We start from the raw sequence: 20,274 nt of genomic DNA, 5'->3' as shown, positions 1-20,274 counted from the left end.
TTTGCCAGGGGAAGACCACCCTATGAGATGGTGAGGCATCCTGAACTTTCCAAGCAGCCCCCTCTGAGCCAAGAAACATGTGCAGTTATTCCTGAACGATGAAGGAGAAAACAAGGCTGTCAGCCTATGTCTTCTATACAGCCACAGAAAACAGGAGCCAGGGCTTCTGCCCCAAGACCTTCATCTGCCTAGTTAGAGAGTAATGCAAGAACACAGGTACTACAGCCGCAAAAACTGTATGGTATTAGCACATTACACATCAATGACTCCCACCCAGAACGCCTGGCCTGATGCATAATTAATATACTTTAATTAGCTAACCATTTAAAAATACTGTAAAATGCTCAGTGGGGCAATAACTATGAGGTAAGAATGTCTAAAACTGCAGGTGGTTGAGACAAAAGAACAATGATAGAAAGAAAACTAGGGAGCAACGGGCAGCGACGCAACAGCCTGCATGCATCTGGAAAAAGATTATCAACTACAACAGGTATGACCAGCACGATGACCAGAAATTTCTACCATAAATAAATGCTTCATCTTTATAAAGATGCATATTACTACAGACTGTGAAGGCTCATATGCAAAGTGTACAGACAAGTTTTGTTTATTTAAAAATAATTCAAAGTTGGATGTTATGACCAAGGCTACGCTCTGTACCTACATACAGTTACCAAGCAGTGGTTTGAGATACTTCTGACAGAAAACGTGTCTGGCAATGGCTTCGGGAGTTCCTGGGACAATTGCTGCTAGGTTAAAAGAGTTGGCTGTATGTTCTCCAGAGCATCCACTGCAGCTGTTCGCAAGGAAAGGGATGGGGAACCTGACTTGCTGCTGACTCTGGCTCTGGAGTATTTAGTAGTATGGACTGGCTGCATCAGCACTCTGCTGATGCACTAAAAAGCAAAAGCTTCTGCCTATTATTCCTGGCTAGTAAAACTAGCATGAGGAGGAGGAGGAGTATTCTTGCCCCACCACCACCTCAATTCAACTCTATACAAGCAAGTAGAGCCCAGCTTTGATAAGCTGCGTGCACACAGGATCTTACAAACCATACTTCACCACCACTATGCCTGTGCTAAAGTTCTCAGCCCACGCCAGCTTTCGTAATGCCTACGTTACGCACATTCAACTACAACCAGAGCTTAGATCAGCATCCCGTCAGAGCTGGTGAGAAATAATCTTTTCCCTACCCACATCACACTCATTTTGGTAAATATTGGCAGAGAGATGGTTTGCCAACAATCAAGTCGATTTTGTTTATTCTCTGTTGAGACACTGGGGATAAAAGCCCAGTAACTCCATAACTAGCATTTTACATTTCCCAGGATCATTGTAGAAAAAGCAGTGAAACCACACTCAAGATCAGTGACTTCAATGGTAACTTTGAAAACGTTCATTTTGCAGAAGCAGGAACCAGTAGATAACAGATTATGAAAACATTTTGGATTCTAATGACTAGTTTGAAAAAAAGCACCCAACCTCAGAACAGTAAGACATGTTTTAGTGGAAAAAAAAATGCTTGTTCAGTAACTTTTACAATGGATTTTCACTAATGATTACTTCTAATAATACTTGGCACAGATTTCTTTGTGTATAATCTAGATAGGATTAGTTCAATTTTTTTGACACAGTGGAAACAGGCAAAATGCACATAAAGAGGTTAACTCCAGGTCATGCAGAAAAGAATCAGAGCAAATGCCAGAAGACGTATTAGAGTTTAGGAGTTCCTATATTTAATCACCATCACACTAGGTTAAATTCTGCTTCCAGCTCTATACATTGGGGATGGAGGTGAATGCAAGGGAGTGCAGAACTTGACCTCATTATTTTTTAGAGGCAAATATCTCAGATTTCCTTCTATGTGATTTCAAATAAGCACGGAGAGGTTTTAGTACACTAAGTAGTGGCCTATTCAATAGATGCTTCACTACAATATAGGGTTTCCATGTGGTTGGATAACGGAACCTGAAAGAATCAAATTCGTATTTAATATGGCCTCAAATATAAACGCAGCCTGAATTACTGATCTACAAGTGGAAAGCTCCAGTTCCTGAGACACGTCAGTTTCTCAGGCTTTCTTCACCCACCCTTCAAAGCTGCATTTTAAGCAAACCATTGCCTTAAGGAAGAAAGTCATGGGGAAAAAGGCTCCTAAGCCAAAAATGTGTCACAGCGTATAAAATATTAACAGTCAGCATGGCTTCTGTTTTCCCAAAGCAAGCCTTCCCCCTGCAACTCTTAAAACAAAAGATAGATCTAAGCTCTTTCCCTCCACATTCCTCCCCCATAAACAAACACCATCATTAGGTACAGCAAATAAAGCAGTCATATTCGGGGGGGAAGGAAATACAAAGGTGAAGTCAAGACACAGCTGAAACTTTCCTTCCTTTTGTCATTAATGACTTTAGACTACTAAATATGATATTCATATTTCAGAGGCAATGTTAAACCCTGAGTAAGAAGGAGGACTCTAATGTGCTACAAAGAAAAAAGCATCTTTCCCAAAGCGCTTACAATATAAATAATGCAGTCATAGTTAAAAAAAGTTACCGTTATTCAGATTTTATATACAGGAAAAATAAGCACAAAGATCCTTCTCCCTTTCTTTTAAAAGAAAAAGGGCGTTAAAGAAATGCATGTACTTGTGTCCTAATTAGTCTGTTTAACATAATCCTGCCTAACCCTCTCTTATTTGGCCTCCATCAATGGTACCATTCACTTTCTCCCCGTGGCTCAAGCACCTTTTTCAACCACCCTCAGGTCTCTGCACCTCGCTTGGCCAAAACTTAAGCCTGTCACCCAACCATCCCAAATTGTCTGCCATGATTGAAGGTTGGTCCCAAATGATACTCAATAACTAACTTTGACGCCACAGCTGGTGATTTGAGTTTTTTTAGTAACCATCCTGTTTTCCTCCCATACATTGTGTGCACAGTAGAAGACTTCCACAGCTGTTACACCCATCAAAGAATGAGGAAAGGAATCCGTTTCCCCATATAAAGTTATTTACTGCATCAAATACAGAGATCACTCAGGATCAATTAGGAAATGAGAATTAGAAAAATGGGTTGTGACAGACCAGTAAAATCTCAGTTTCTCTGACCTGAATTCTACCCGTTCCTCTACCGTATCTCCTATACCACTTGACTCTAACCCCGAGACCACCTTACCCACAAGAAGAGCTAAACAAAGAGACTAAAGGCAGGCTAATTTTGACCTCAGTCACTTAGTTTAAAATCAAATTTCAGAACTTGGTAAGAGGTGCTGGGAGCTATAAATAAACACATTGCAAGGAGGCAAAAGATCTCCTCTGGTTCAAGGGCAAAGTCTGTCAAGTAAAAACGAAGGATGAATTTGCCTCAGGACCCAGGCTCACAATCAAATTATTGCTGCTTAACAAGTTATGAGACACCAGCTGAGCCACAGTAACAGCCCTTGTCCTGCTCTTAAGCTACCAACTGCAAGGTAATACAATTTTACTTAGCCCTAAAGAAAGTTAAGCCAAGCAGAATCATTCACATTTACCACAAAGAATACAAACGTTAATCACAGCCCAGTTAAAACATCTCACTCTGGATATAGCCATTACAGACTTTCCAAAACAAATACTGACCTAAACAGAATGAGACATTAAAATTCAAAGAGGTTCCCATGCAAAAGCTGAGAACACTGATTGCAGAGAAAGCCTGCCTTAACTGTTTTCACCACTGCTGGGGAAAAGAAAAAAGAAAGAAGGAAAAAAAAAAAATCAAAATCACTCATCTTTCCTTATCAGTGACACCTGCTCACAGGTGATTCTGCCAACTTAGAGTAGCTGATATAGAACAAGACTCAGACAAGGTATTGAGCACAGCTGGTTTAAGTCCTACTGTCTTCCTCATTCAGAAAAGACACTGAAATCATTAAGTTAGGCAACATCAAACCATTGGCATTTATGAAACTAAACACCCCAGATCTGAACAGCCATAAGGAATCTCAAATCTATGCAGATACAAGGAAAAGCTCCATCCACATCTCACAGGTTAACTAAACACAACTGATTTCCATCTGTATAGATTTCTGGTTTCACACAGGCATACTTGCCTCCATGCAAGACTTCAAAGGAGTCAAACAAGTCAAAACCAAAAAGAAAACACTTCATTAATATAAGGAACCATTTTCTAAACAGCTTGAGATGTCTCCTCTCCCTAAGGCAAGTCTGGCTGGCACAGCTATGTTGTATATCTGTGACCCTGAAAGATCACTGCATTGATAATTCAAACAGACAAATTAGATAGCAGCTTCTTCCCCCCTTGCACCGGTTTGTCTACCCTGTAGAGAGCTACTTCCCTTCATCATGACATTTACGCTTTATTCCTAAATAGCAAGCTGTAAAGGGTAGTCCATATAGAGACTCAGATCCTAGAAACAAGCTGTCCCCTTTTCAGCAGGCTGCTCATGCTGGAAGCAGAAGTCACCAGGAGAACCTGACTCCATTACACCACTGTGTTTCCGTGCTGTTTAATACTGTGTCAAATAGTAAAGAAAGTCATAAATATACATGTTAAGATGAACAGTTCCTACATTTTTTTTTCAGTTCTAGCATGTACAATTCACCCTAAAGCTTAAACTCATAAACCTTAAAACTCACATGGTTTTTTACTACTTGCCTGAAAAACAGAGATTACCCAAAGTGAAATCTTTCAAGTGACAACTTGTTCCAGCATCACCTACGCAGACCCCACACCCTGGCAATTTTTCCTGCCAACTGTGAGGAGTCTACCAGGAAATTAAGCTTATGAAGTTATTCTCTCCATTTGGCTGCCACCAAACACCACTCGTCCATATTCTAATTTTGCTGACTAATTTGGAGTCAGGTGGGATATTTTCTTGAGAAAGGGTGGAAAAAAAAAAGTGATCAGATAAAGGCAGGACACCCATATAAGTGATTTTTTACTGGCAGCACAGAAGTTATATTTGGTCTTGCTGCAATCAAGCAATGCACATAACTAGGTAATGAGCACAGAGCTTAATATGATACCTAATGTACGCTGCCTGAGTTAAAGTTTTGGGAGATGGAAATAGGCTCTGGAACACACCAAGGAGAGGCAAAGAGATTAAGTTTCTACAACACACAAGGAAGCTGAGTTAGGGAGTAGAAAAAGGAAGACAGAAATCATTACAAAACATATATTGGGCCTTCGGGAGCCGTGTGTTTTATGAGCCATCCTGAGAACTGGTGTGTGTGTGCCTCCTCATTTGTCAGATCAACTCAGATCATGCTCAAAAAAAAGAGGCACACATCCCTTTCAGTCCAGCAATTCAATTAAATACTTCCTAGTGCCTGAAGTCATGATTCCTTATCCTCCATTATTATAAAGTCGCTTCATACAGTTTGATGTTAGAAGTAAAGAGTGACTAAAACAATATCATACCTAAGAGATAATTCAAATGTCTAATAACGCCACTAAGAATGCCTTTGTTGATGTTTTTGAGTTGCTAGACACAGGTCCAAACCCTAGGATATTCATCTAGGATGAATCAGAGATGATCAATTTAAGCCTTCCTCCTGTTCAGACCCGTTATGGCATGTACTTCAACGCATGAAGCTCTTCTGGACAGGCCTCCAAAACTTTAGGCCCGTCCGGTCTCTGGGACTTACAAGATTGAGATACTTTTGTATTCAGGGGGGTGTGGGAAAAGAGGTAGAGAAGTCAAGATAAAGTGGATGCATAATACTGTAATATCCTACCAGTTCGGAACGGAAGAGAGCACGTGAGCAACCAACTGCAAAACCAAGTAGCACAACATTTGAGCAGAAGTCCTAATCAATTAGGACTGACGATAGAAACTAATAGATTGCTTTAATCCTAAACAGGCTTCTTTCAAAGTTATTCAGCAAATTTAAAATAAACAAACAAGGCTGAAGTCTGAGACAATTCTATCTTGGAAAACCCACAACTGGTTCCACGGTTGACTGAATGATCTTCAACTACTTCCTGGACCTTTTTCAGTGCAGTAGTGCTGCTGAAATCCACTGATGACATCTTTCCCAGAACCCAGGTTTACCCTAAGTGATGACTGGGAGGAGAGAAATTTGTTTTTCAAGTTCACTATTATCACCCCAAGGTATCTGCAGCTTCCAGGCCACAAAGAGGACAGACGAACTGAGGGAAGGGAAAGCTCTTTCAAGCACCTACAAAACAAAAGACAGGAGGCGGCTGCTTCCTCAGGCTTCTGTTACTTCCTGTAGTCCCATTTTTATTGAATCTCTATTTTTAGATGATTTTGTTGCCATCTCCCCCTCACTTCACATTCTTATACAGGAGAAAAGGCATGACTCAGAGCAGAGGAGGTGCAGAAGAGCATCGTCTCTGTTTCGCAAGAAGCAAAATAGATTATTTTCTTCAGAAGGGTGAGCTCATCCAGTGAACTCCCTGCAGGTCCTCACTCAAATACATGATGCTCTGTAATAGCCCTGTGTGCTGTATGGCAAAAAAAGCCTAAGTTCAAGGTTATTAAAGGCACTGTGTTTCACGCAGTGTATGACATTCAGACGCACCTAGGATTTACATTCCAGAGCAGGATCAAAAGGAAATGACATGTCAAAACATTAAAATATTTGATTTTTAAACACATTTCATTTCAGATACAGGAGTGTGCCTTGGGTCAGAGGTACAAACATTACATGGATGCACCAAGACTAAGATGGCTTGGATCTGCTTTCTAGCATTAATATTTAAAAGTTCATATGAAAAACCTTTTGGAATATGACTGCTCCTTTTACGCATATCAAAAAGGAGTACAAGTTGGGCAGAATTAAAAAAAAAACAAGAGTAAGTTGTTCAAAATGAAATATATTTTACAAAGTAAAGTCTAACAAGGAAAGCAACGTTCCTTGCTTATCACTTATTTCACTTTTTTGCATATCGCTCATTTCACGATAGCCTGTCACTTGAACGTGCAAAGCTCTACACTTCTATTATATGCAAGTATATTTATTTGGTGGCTTATATTTATTATTTGTACTACTTTGTGTAGCAACATCAAGAATCCAGGTGATGCCAAGACTTTCCTTCTACTAGCTGAAAGAGACACTGAAGCCAATCTTAAAATTACGACAACTAGTTAGACTTTATCTGAGAGTTTCTTTTTCGAACCTTCAACTTCTGCGCTTATTCACCCGAGCTTTCAGTGACACACAGCCCTGCAAATACATCTGTCCTGAAGTGTGTCCCAAAGCACATGAAACTTCTTCAAGTAGTTGTAAAAACTGTTTGAGAGTAGAGACTCACTGTTTCTATTTACTCATTCATCAAGTAAAAGGAGTTTGACAAGCAAGTAACTTATTTTTAAATTATAACACTGCTTAGGAGCAACAGTCAGACTCCAGACTGTTATGCATTTGCTTTATATTTTCACAAATCAGAAGCAGGAGTGACCATGTCAGTGTTATGCTACATATAACTAAGTGTTAATACTCGCTTTGACAGGCAGGATTACTATCTGTCAGCACATTAAAAAATGCTCACAAACTCCACGGCTCAAACACTATCTGGTATGGAAATGGTAATAGCACAGAGGAGGTGTGAAAGTGGAGGCAGAGACAAGTACCAAATTAGCAAGTTTTTATTATTAGCAGCTGTTTCCAGGCATTGCTTAGACTATCTGAAGAATCAGTATGAAGAACTAACATTAAAAAAAAGCTGCATGAACAATTGACTATAGTGATTGTGAACTGAAGAAAAACAGAAAAGCGTATCAGTAGTAGCATATCAGAAAGTGTCAGAAGACGGGGTTGCAGAAGAAAAAAGCTACGTAAGTCTTTCTCCACCCAATTCAGTAATTTTTAGCATGCAATATAGGCTGCTGGTACCTTGTTGTTTAACCACAAATAACATGGAGCACTCACAGGGTATACTGCCGTCTGCCAACAGTACTGAAAACCAAACACGTGGGGCAAGCTAACAGTTAGCAGCACCCTGCCTCCAGAAGCAGCCAAAACTCAGAAGAAACACGAATAAGATCTGTGGGAAAATAATGTCTCATCAAATTACTAAATCCAAATTCTATGCTTAATATGTAGATAAACCTTCATCATTTCTTGAGAAGCAAGGACCAACTACTGTTCAAGGGGTCTGCTACACGGCTTTGTTCCTTTTGCGAGCATGGGCGCTCAAGTCCTATATCCTTGCAGGTACCCCAGAAGTAAAAGATTTCTGTCTAGGGATAATTGCTTTTCATAAGTGGCCAACTGCTTTACCAGGTATTAGTCTATTCAGAAATAAAAGGGTTTTGGGTGCTCCCAGAACGTGAGAGCGGGATAGGCCTGGTTCATCTGAGGCTCACAAGTCAGCCACTTTGGTCACTTGAGCCACCTGAATCGCTCCTCTCCATCACAGAGCACTTTATTTCCAAGTAGCAATTATTACTATTTCATCCAGACTGGAACCAAATGGCTCTGTTATACACTGGCTATTTACTGTTTGTACTGCTGTGGCAGCCTGAGGCAGACAGTGACCAGCAGCACCCTGGTTCACTGGACACAGGGCACAGCCCAGCGGTTCCCTAGAAATTGCCAAATATTGAATCTGTGCTTCGAAGACACAAGCAAGCCAGGGAAGCGAGCTTTGAACCATTAGCCTGCATATCAGTCAGCACCGGGGGGGGCTTTCAGTCCAGCTAACTCAATTGAGCTAAAAAGATGAAACTATGCTCATGCTGCCCCTCTAGTGAGGGTCTCTTCTTGGCATTATTTACTTTGAAGGAAAGGGTCTGTGAAGGGATGAGGAGACCTTTGTCTCCTGGCAGTATGGAGAAAGGAATCCGTCTGTCTTTTATGGAATTAAGACATGTCCTACATTTGAACTTCTCCATGTATGTCCCATTCTCATTTATTCTCCACACCTAATGAGAACAGCTCATTGACAATAAATGACTGAAAGGTCAACAAGCACCTTGCTAGAATGTAAAAATCCAGAAATTAATCCCACCACAAACTAAAAAAGGAGACTAAAGTGAGGAATTTCAACTTCCTAAATGAAAATTTTGAACTAAAAGCAATCACAACAAAGCAGCCTCAAGCCTGTGCGAGTCTCCCTCCTGCAAGCACACCACCATGCTGGCAAATCATCTGGTTCCCTTTAGCAACCATCTGTGCTTGCCTTCACTTAAACAAGAATTAGCAAACAGAGGAATCGGCACACGTGAAGCACAGCATGTGACAGACTATATTTAGATTTGTTTTCAGCTTTGCTCCAGAGACTGAAAGCAAGGAAAATCAGGTGTTTTAACTGGGAAAAGTGAATCTCAATGCCACCTTTACATAGTGGCATTCATAAGAAGTCAAAGCTGCAATTAGCCTCATTGTGAGCTGTTTGCCTTGCCTTTTCTTTCCCATGCAAAGCTTCATGGGTCCCTACTGTTGCACTCTCTCCAACGAGGAGACTGAATTGATGAAACCTTCACTGAAAAGCAGAACAGGGGAGATGGGCCAGAGAAGTTGCCCTCCTTCTTTCTTTTATAGTCATTTTGTGTTTAGAACCAGAATCCTAATTCCTGCTAGCATCTGGAAACTCCCTCCCACTGACACAAAGAACTACTGACAATTACTGCCTGGAAGATGGTTGGGTTTGTTGGGGATGGGGGGAAGGTTCTTAGTCACCTAGATTACATTTAAACCAAGCTCACCTAGATTCCTTTTGCAAACATTTTGAGAGAAGAGGGTCAAAACCTTTACTTTGTCACAGAGATTAAAAAAAAATGCATTCAAACACCATGAATTAAAAGAAATATTCCATTTTTCTACACGGGGAACTGGAAGCCAGAGCTCAGCCAGCAAAATAAAGCTTACCATTACAAGCAAAGGTTCAGACAACTTCTCAAAAGAGTATTTTAGAGAATGGCATGAAGATTAAATGGAACAAAATATAACCTCACCTACTGATTTGTAGCAAGCTGCTCCTCAGATAAACAATTAGAATATATCCACATTTAAGTATCAAGCTTTAAATCCTTAATATTACAATCAGAGTATTCTGCATCTTAATTCTTCACTAAATATGCCCATGTGCAACTTGACAGTCACACTGATGACAGACCAATAAAACTAGAATGAAGTATTCTCATCAACTCTAGTATAACACCAAATCAGCAGAGGAGGTACAGTAAGTGATACACGCTGCCATTTAGAGAGGTGCCTCTGCTGGGGCTTGCAGGCATTTTATGCTGACATCAGGTTGCGTTGTCAGCTGAGGTCACATTTTCTTCTGCCTTTGGCCCTGTTATCACTCTTGATAAACTGAAGTGTTCAGCAACAGACAAACACACCATCTCAAATGACACTGGCAAGCTTTGTCTTCAGCTTCCTAACACACACGGCTATAAAAGTACTGAGGAAAAAAAAATTATTAATTTGGAGATCTAAAATAACTACTGCCCCTATTAAAGGAAATATAAAATCATAGAATAATTTAGGTTGGAAGGAACCTGTGGGGGTCAAGTGATCCAACCTCCTTCCTCAAGCAGGGGTCACAAAATTGTATCAGGTTGCTTAGGGACACATCCAGACATCTTTTAAAGTCTCCATGGTGGAGATCCTCTGGGCAACCTGTTGCAGTGTTTCACTCACCATCCTCAGAGTGAAAAACTATCAGCTCATGGAATAAATGAGCACAGGGCTGTCCCCTGAGTCCCTGTTAGTACATGAACTTCTGCAACTTGCGTAAAACCAAATGAAAAATCTCTTCCTGAATAAAGTCTTACTTCCAATTTGGAGTTTTTCTGGAATTAGTGGTTTATGCATTATAGGTACAGAAAAGTCAAGATTATTTTTTAATTTTTGGTCTATAAGTTGCTCAGTGTGTTTTATTGGCACTTGGTACTGTGTCGTTTTACAGAAGTCACTTCCATGTCACAAGGGAGCCGAGACCACCCGCTTTCAAAAATGGCTGGTAGGGTCATCACTGGCCAAGGGCACAGAACACCATCAAACATTGCTCAGGTATGCTCTCATCTCAAACTGGTAGCATACAGCATTTTCTATGGCATATAAAGCGTGCTGGTTTAAGGGCTCTGTGATCCAGCCTTCCCAGGAGGAAGCTGGTGGAAAGGACCGAACCAGCGTGAGGCCCAAAAGGGACCATCCTGCTGTAGCTGATGGAGTGCCCTGACTGGTTTATACACAAGGCATTGTTCCCCGTTGTTGTCAAGCAATCACCTTTCCCCACCAAGAGTTTCAAACAAAATACTAAGTTTTTAATTCTATTTTTAATGCTGTCTATCTAGATAAAATAAAGACTTCATGTTTATCTCAAACTACTCCGCAGGACCTCTCAGTTCACCTCTGCCACAAAACTCCCCAGTGCCCCAGCATGCCACCGCACCTCCCACACTCTCAGGCAAGAGAGTGCAGTGAGCTGCTTATACCACACTGCAATAAACAAGCAATAGTTTGGACAAAAATAGGGACAAGACTGATTTATAGCCCGTGATAATAAATAAGCTTCAGGAATAATAAATAAGGAACACAATGAGCAAGACCCATCCCAGACTTAGACCCTTGGAGAAAGCCCACTGTAGTGAGACAAGATCCAGCACATCACAAAAAAAAAAAAAGACATCTGAGGAAGCACTAGAGACAAGTATGGAGCTTCTTAAGGGGGAGGGAACAGAGAATAAGTTTCAGTGAGCTGGTGCATAAACATTTTGCCTGTGGAAGCTTGGGATCAGATCTTATTTAGGTGTCCAGTGAAAAGGAGCATGATTGTCTCTCCACATCACAGAAGCTCCGTGTGATTAGAAGTCTCTGCAGATTCAGCTCCTGCCCAGCACAGAGCTCAAACAGCAGGAGCGTAAATCGGAGCTGAAGGGCTCTGGCGGAGCTGCAGCCGGAGAGCAGCATGCCCAGCCCTGCCCCTGCTCCCTCCTGCTCACCAGCAAGAGCTGAGGGGGTCAGGGGGAGAAACGTGAATGCTCGAGAACACAGACACATTCTTCATAAAGCACACCTAATTAGAAGTGTCAGGTCTCATTATGAGCCAGAGCTCTGCTAGATAGGAGTCCCATTACTCAGGAGATACGTACATGGAAGACAAGCATCATTTCTTAAAGATGTACACATCTTTACCCACACCGTACCCAAAGGGAACAGTTTCATCACGTGGGGGTGGAGGCAGCACCAACTCTGTAAGAGCCAATGCCGACTACATGAAGGAGACACTAGGAGAAGCAATGCCAGCACTCTTTCGTACATACAACTTCTATATCCTCCTTCCCTCTGAAAGACTAGGAGCAATCATGCCTAACGCACCCTTAAAAGGCTATCACAACATAGTCAACCAGCAGTTTACAAGAGGCCCTGTTCATTTCCCATTTAAATCATTAGGAAGAGTCCATTAACATCAAAGGGAGCAGATTTTGGACTTAAAGTGTAAGTTTATCTTTCCTACCTCTGCATATAAGCATCCAAAACCCTCTATCAAACCACTATCCATCCTGGTCTCCAAAGTCCAGATATGTTTCATATTCATTGGACACTAGCATCTGCATCTAATACCAGAAGCTTCCATGTCAAGCATCTAAAGGTCTTTCGTGGTGCCCTGATGAGCTCTGAAGGAAGGTGGGCCAGGCCTGCCGCCAGGAAAGGAGCAGATCTGGAAATGTAGTTGCTATAGGTTTTGCCATTCTTGAGAAAAGCAGTTCAGGTGACGCTATACTGTAAATGAAGGTATTTACCTCTTCCCTCATGGCGCATTGTTTGTGTTAAAATTCACCTGGCTTGACTCTGGAGGCCAACTGCAAAGACACAGCCATTAGCAGTTTTCCTCATGAAGATTTGGCTGCAGTGAGCTCCCTTCAGGCTACACGGAGGGTGTAAACCAAGCCAGGATTATTCAGGGCTGTCTGCAGTTTTAGGCTTCAGGGGAATAAATAAGAAAGAGACTCAAACCGCTTTGCACAATGCAACAAAAGGATTCCTTTGGCAGAGCAGCAGGGCAGAATTAATTCCTTCAGCAGGCAAAAGAAACCCAGTCATTATACAGTATTTGCTGTCTTAATAATACAAAAATAGGACGTTTTTACTTATTATAGTTTGGGTTTGCTCTATTTCACATCACTATATCTAAGTTACAAACAAAATACTTCAGCCAAACATAATGAAGGAGGAGGGCAGCTTGGCTAGAGCAGGGCCGAGTACGGACAATGCATTAACTGTACTTCCCACTGGACTAACAAATCAGCATTTGTCCACCCCAGCGTTTAGAAAAAAGGACCTCTTCATGCCCCGGACTCACATGGCTGTAACTGCAGTTATTGTTCTACCACTGTATATTAAAACTGGATACACCATCTGTATTAGTCTGTCTTTCTCAGAAATGGACTTGGTAGTCTAATCTCATCCAGCCTAAGGTCAATGATTTGAATATGAGACGTGACTAGATATGAGAAGACCTTCAAGCCTGCAAGCATTTGTTCTTAGGTTCTTTAGAAATCTTCAGTCTAGACACTTGAATAAAATGTCACAGTTACGGAAGCCGCAACTACTGTGGTTATGCCACACATACCCAGTTCTGCAAGGGCAGGGATGCTCTTCATCACCAGCAAGAGAAACACGTATCTCATGTACTCTTATTGCCCCAAAAGCCTACACTGTAGTTCACCAGTTACCTTAGGGTGACTGCTGTCCTCAGAGGCTGCTAATTACAGCAGTTAAACTCATTTCACTTGTTACATGCTCAATCTGAAAATAAGTCTCATAAACGAGAACAGCAGCACAGGAATTCGAAGTGCTCCACAAGAGGTGCAGATTTCATCTCTCCCCCAAGTAGCCTTTGGCCATTGCTGAGACTGCTGATTAAGGACAGCAATTTAATTCTAACTGGGACAGTGATTCTATATAAAAATAGCCCAGAGCATTCGCTTATCAGAAGTATCAGGAAACCACTCTCAAACACTCAGCACCCAGCCACCATACAAAAAGGGAGGAAAAAAGACCCCCAGCTCTCCACCACTTTTTCTGGAGACTGAACTATTTATGAGCCTCAGGCAAAGTTTCCTAGGTCAAGAACACTTTTGTAATTCTTTCCATAGCAGCACAAAAGCATGTGATACCATCACTTGTGCTCACTGAAGTACTTCTCTGTGCTTCCCCAGCAAGCACTAAAGACAGAATGTGTGAAATACATAAACACAACCCAAATAAGCTTTGCGAATCTGCAGAATATACAACTATGGGATACTTTTCACCCATCCTAGATTGCCCTTAGCATGCCAGCCTTCCTTTAGGATATTTGAGGAACTTGTACTCCTGTTTCTCAGAGAACTGTTGAGAATTAAAAGGCTGACTTAATCACTGCTGTGTTCACAATGACCAACATGTGTGTGTACGCACATGTGTATGAACCATCCTGTTAATAAATTTGCCCCTGGAAGTTGTCGTGTATAATAAATGGCAAAGCTAACAGATCAAAAACTTGACATTTAGAGTTAGTCCTCTCATGTGAAAATGTCACTGGAGTTAATATTGCTCCAGCCTTGACCCCTAAACTCTTTCTCACAAAAGATCTATGGAGGAGAGACAGTGGGCAAAGCAGCACAGAAGATACCAAGAAACTGGACCAGAGATTTTTAAAGACAACAACCACTGCAGATTTGAGGCTTTGTTTTATATACCAAACCAACCTTACAGAGAAAGACATGAAAGAAATTGGAGGAAAAGACCACAGGAGAGAAAACAGCAAGACTACTAAGCATCACTGAGATGTGATCGCCTCCACAGCTTTACCAGATGTTACTGCAGTTTCCATGGGAAGGGTGTAGGATCTTTCCTAAGTCATTCTAATTCTTGTTATGGACACCGGACTCCAGATTCATCCTTGCAATGCGTTCTAAGCTTCATGTGTTCTTTAAGACAACCATTGAGGCCCCTCAGATTCACATGGTACTTTTACCAATGGGGAATAAGAGAACATGTCCTGTGTAAAGAAGCTCACTTCCAGATGTGCAGGATATTCATGCATTTAACCTCCATCAGTGTTAACAGATTTGTACATGTTAATCTTTTGCTCATGGGGTCCACACTAAACAGCATCATCTCATCATTCAGCTGCCCACTCCTTTAGCCTACATTTTATGCACATCTGTTGGAAATACCATGAAATGCAGTGGTAGAGTGGTTCTGCTTAGTTACACCAAAACTTTGCCAAAAAAACATTTCTGTGTTCACGTATAAAACATCAGAGGTTAGGGAAGTGATGATACACACACATCCAAAGTAACTCTGGTCTACTCCTTCTTTGCAAGGGAATCCTAGAGTCAAGGTACTTTGGATTCAATTCAGAAGATACAATGGCATTAACAACTTACACACTTATTTTTCTTCTGACATTTGCTACTATCACAGTTCAGACAACCAACAGTGACCTGGAGGTCAGACATTTCCCAGCAGATAAAACCAGCTGGACTATGGCCGCAGGCTCTTCATTCTACCAGCTGATCTTTCAGAGCTGAGGAGTTCCCAGCACAATGAATCCATCATGCTTCATTCACAACAACAAATATGTGCTTGTGTTCTTTAAAAAGCAGTTAAGTACATTAATTATTCAACGCAACCACAACTTTGGAAAAATACTACTTTCAAGTCCTTTTTTTGACCTGGACAGGAGGAGCCAGAGTGAAAAGGTTTGAGCTGTAGATAGTGACACTGTCCAGTGACAGGTGATGTAGCTTGGGATGAGGAAGAGACCCATCCTAGACAGGATTTGGTATTTTTCTTCCTCAATCTGGGAGACATTTACTGGCTGTTCACAAGTAACAATACACACAAATGCATCCCCTGCCTCCTCTGAAAATACATGTAATAATTGCCTTGGAAGAGCACTGAGAAACCATAATATTCAAAAGGGATTCAAGCCCCTAAAATGAAGAACTGCCTGTAAAAATGGCACATACTGTCACATGTAGTATCAATTCCATAGCATTCCATTTGCCCAGGTGATTTCCACCTTCTAATCCATTACAAAGAGCTGCCAATTAACTCACACCTTGAGACAGTAAATATCAATACAAAACCAAGGTCCATACAACTCAGATGTTGACAGTCTCACACTTCCTAGATTTAGCCTACTGCATCCACAGTGTAATGAGGGTTTCTTACAGGACGGAAGGTACGCTGAATGCAGAGAAGAGAGGGAAGAAAAAAGGAAAAAGATGCAGCTTTTGCAAAGGTAGCTAACAGAAATCATTTCCTCTGAAAGCCAAAACAAAAGGCACAGGCTTCTGATGTACCAAAAATAAATGTAATACACACTTCTACCCTGTAAATTAGTTCTTCACAGGTGAATAGATGCAGCTCCTCTGCATTCCCATTTCACCTATTCCCCTCTAGCCTCTCCAACTTCCACAGATAGTCTTTTCCAATGCAGCTAAAACACAAAAATGCAGAAAAGCCAGCAATGTCTTCATTTGGCACATTCTTGGAACTGTGATTCAATGTTAATTCAAAAGTATTTACAACTAATTTAAATCATCTTCCCAGCTGATGCTGCAAAAGGAATCAGTTTAGAAATGAAAGCCTCACCAATCACTCAAAAACATCACAGACCGGGAAGGGTGTCTGAAAATACCTGTCCTTTACCTCTCACAACCTGTTCCAGTCCCTTATATACACACACATCTTCCTCCTTCACCCCATAAAACAGATCGTTTATCATTTTTTATAGAAGCTTAAACTGAGCTTGACACCACCAGGCTACAGATGTTTACAGGCTCTTTTTGTTAAAGTTCCACTTTTACTGCAAGATTGCTTCAGTCTCTTCACACCATTAGAAAGAAATTTGACAGGCAAGTATTCCGACGCTAACAAACAAGCCTGTCCATCCCCCTGGCACGTTCATTAGCACCTACCTTTCCCCGTAGTCATTATCTGCAGTGCTGGGGAGATGCTGGGGAAGAGCACTGCGCTCCAGGAGCAGTCCCACAGTACGTGTCTCTCGGCAAATTACCCACCAGCAAACTCTCCACCCTCCGAAATGACTTCTCCGTGTCACCCAGCCGACGATTGCCACCTCTCCTCCAAAATAAAAGCCTGCCCAGCATTCAGCTCAGCGCCATGCGTCCTCCTATGCCTGCTTGCTCGCATCCCTCCCTTCTAAATTTGAGAGTTTAAAGTCCAGGAGGCATTAATATGCTTGCTTACAACGCTGTGTAACAGAGAGGGAGCAGAGCTCGTCTTGTCCATTTATACCTTCCACAAGGATGTACTATCAGTTAATAGCACTCATTCAAGTATCACTCAGACATTCCTGCTCTGCTCTCTCAGCCCCCGTGCAGGCAAAGGGGTATTTCCTTGCCTTTTTTTTTTTTTAATGCCACAGGAATGCTGAGTCAATGAAATAAATTTTCTATTTGATTTTCAACTTAAAAACAGTATTCACAGAGAACAAGCCATAAGGGAACTTAAATTGCACAAGGAGATATGAATGCAGAAAATCACAGTGCAGCGTTTGTTGGTTCAGAACCTCTCTGTGTTATCAGACAGTCATCCCTCCTTCCAGTCTCTAATTCTGGTGCTTGGATGTGTGTTGACAAACAAACAATATCCCACCCACAGACGCATGGCAACGCTTGGCAAACATGGGTGATTCTTCCTCCTTATAATAAATATCAAAATAGCATTTCAGTGACACTGCTTTATTAACAGCAAAACACAGGAATCTACAATAGTTCTATTTCTGTCTAATCGCCTCCAAGTTGTCAACTTCATCACAAATAGAATTAATTCAACAAGGAGCGTATTTACCTTAAGCAATACCTCAAATACAGTTATACTCAGAGCAACACTGCTCCTTCTTCATAGGCTTTCAGTAACCGGAATTAACACATCTGCTACTTTAGCACTGTTTTCAATAACCTGCATTCTCTTAGAACATTAACTCACGCAGGCAACTACTGAACCTGCATCCTCACCTTACTCTGTGCAAGTATCTGTGGGGGAGAGATCTCAGCTCCAGACTTCTGGTTTTAAGACCACCTGCTTTGATTTCCTTGCAGCCCAAGACCACTGCCACCTCCACTGTCCCTAAATCTTGTTGTCCTCAGAAAAGTCAAAATTCAGCATGGCACAAGAAAGTTCAATCCGCCCCCTTCCCACAGGTACCACACTGGCACACCACCGCAGCACACCTCCACGCACCAGCGCAAGTTGTATCACAAAAAAAAAAATGAGTGTTTACATCAAAGAATGTTATATTACAATATTGCAATGATAAAGAGCATAAAAAACACACCAAAACATTTTGGTTACTAATAGCTTTTGTTTGGGTCATCATTTCCTATCAGCTGTATCTCTCAGCAGATCACTTATTTCATTCTTAATCTGCCCTGAACCTTGATTATAAAGTCTTCTGGAGTCCAGGTCTGATCCAAAGTCAATTCAAACCCATGGAAAAACTGTATACGCTTTGTGTTCAGGTCCTTCTAGACATAATACCAAGGAAACCCGTGCAGCATAAATTTCTTGGAGTCTCTGTTTATGTCCAATAGCCTCTCCCTGCATCACATCCAGCTAAAGATCATCGCACAATGCCACATGAAGACAGCAGCTGACTAGCTGGCAATTATTGGCTCTTTCATGCTGAAAATGTATTTGTCCTAGGGGAATAAGGCATCTGCATAATTAGCAAAAGCAGTTACACAAAAAATAATTAGCTCGCTGAAAGCCCAAAGGGGGAAAAACTATAATTTTTGCTTCAAGAGGCTGACTAATTATACACCAAATAACAAAACAGAGATGCACTGAGAATCATCGAGAAATCCAACGTGGATTTTAACTTCATATTCTAGCTATAAGGGCTGCTGCCTAGCAACAAGCAGCATACTTCGGCATGCCAAAACCTCCCTCTGACTTAATGAAACACCTCATATTACTATGCAAACCTCCCCCACCCCACTACTCATTTGATTCTTGTATTACTACATGATAAAAACAAAGCCTAGCCAAAAAAAAAAATCAAGCAATTCAAGATAAACACAAAGAAGCATTAATGGACCACAGTATAGAAAGATAAGTAAATTTAACACACGAATTATTTTCATAGATATAAAATTCACATTCTGATTAGAGTTGATTTATTCATGGGATCAGGAAATGCCTTATTTTAAGCACTTTTTCTAGTAGACTAAGATTTCCGTTTGCTCGTGCCTTGGGAACCATTAACTAAGAAATCTTTAACAACTTAGAGCATGCTTGCTAACCTCCAAATTACTCCTGATATACAAATAATGCTGCTGCAATTGCTTTCTTTTACTTGAATCCTCAGTGAGCTGGTAGAGGAAACTTATCCCAAACAGTACTCTCAGAGCTAAGAGACCAGATTTTAGTTATCCTCCTTCTTTGACCAGTACTTTCGCCATATTTCACCATTTCAGAAGCCACAGTTGCTTTCCCACCTGCCCAATACCACTATGTTCTGCAGTAAGTCAGGTTTGACAACCACTTTCAAGTCTTGTCGTAATTAGCACCACTCCAGTGCTCCGTTATGAGTGACACTTTAGCCAACAGCTTGCTCTTGGTTACCCCCCGACACTACCCACCAGAAGTTTAGACTCACCATAGTCACCCATAAGACCGCATTAAAAAAAAAGTGTCAGACATTGTGTTTGCTACTGATCTGGGAAGTCATGATACAGCTTCAGTTAGCCTTTCCATTTCAGAGCCACGCATTAACCCTAAACAACAGAAAGCCCTTCCCCAGGGGGCGAAGCGGGTTACTTTTCATTCGGATCTGTTCTGCAGCTTCTACACACCCGACATGGGGAGCAGCTCTGAGCAGAAAACCCACTGCGAGGGAGCTGACGCTGCTCCTTCTGTAGTGCCATCTTACGCTGACAAAGGCTTACAGACGACAGTCTGCGCAAACATTTGCCAGTCTGCCTCCCAAAACCTCCGGGACACTCATGCAGCCTGCATAGAGATAGAAATAGAACACGCTGGCTACAGAGAGGGACTACCATGAGCTTTTAAGACAGTACAACTCCACTGTGTTGCTTGAAGTCATCTGATCCAGGCCATAGAACGTGAAGGTTAAAGTGTTAGTATTGCACGCACACACTTACAGCCCTTACAATCTGAAAGGAGCGGTATTAATGGTAACAGACAGACATTCCCCATAATCAATAGCGGACTCTGCCAGACTCAAAGGATTAACAAGATCGAGACAGCTACTTCCTGAGAAAGGTGAATCTTTTGGATGTGCAATATTTTTGTCATCACCTTTCCTGGTGATGTTGACA

At 41.5% G+C, this 20,274-nt stretch overlaps 1 protein-coding gene across 11 annotated transcripts in view; it reads right to left on the bottom strand.

The window, feature by feature from the left end:
• CLASP1 (cytoplasmic linker associated protein 1) overlaps positions 1-20,274 on the bottom strand; it is a 184,794-nt gene that overhangs the window by 105,769 nt on the left and 58,751 nt on the right. Inside the window, exon 1 of one of the 11 annotated variants that reach the window (XM_054209907.1) lies at positions 16,888-17,735. The exons of the other annotated variants lie outside the window; for them this stretch is intronic. Coding sequence (XP_054065882.1) covers positions 16,888-16,903 — 16 coding nt within the window. The 5' untranslated portion in view covers positions 16,904-17,735. Of the gene's footprint in view, positions 1-16,887; positions 17,736-20,274 lie in introns of those variants that run through there. 11 annotated transcript variants of the gene reach the window in all.

This window comes from Rissa tridactyla, chromosome 7 (genome assembly GCF_028500815.1).
Source record: "Rissa tridactyla isolate bRisTri1 chromosome 7, bRisTri1.patW.cur.20221130, whole genome shotgun sequence".
Taxonomy (NCBI): domain Eukaryota; kingdom Metazoa; phylum Chordata; class Aves; order Charadriiformes; family Laridae; genus Rissa; species Rissa tridactyla.
This window is presented reverse-complemented; position numbering and strand designations above follow the sequence as displayed.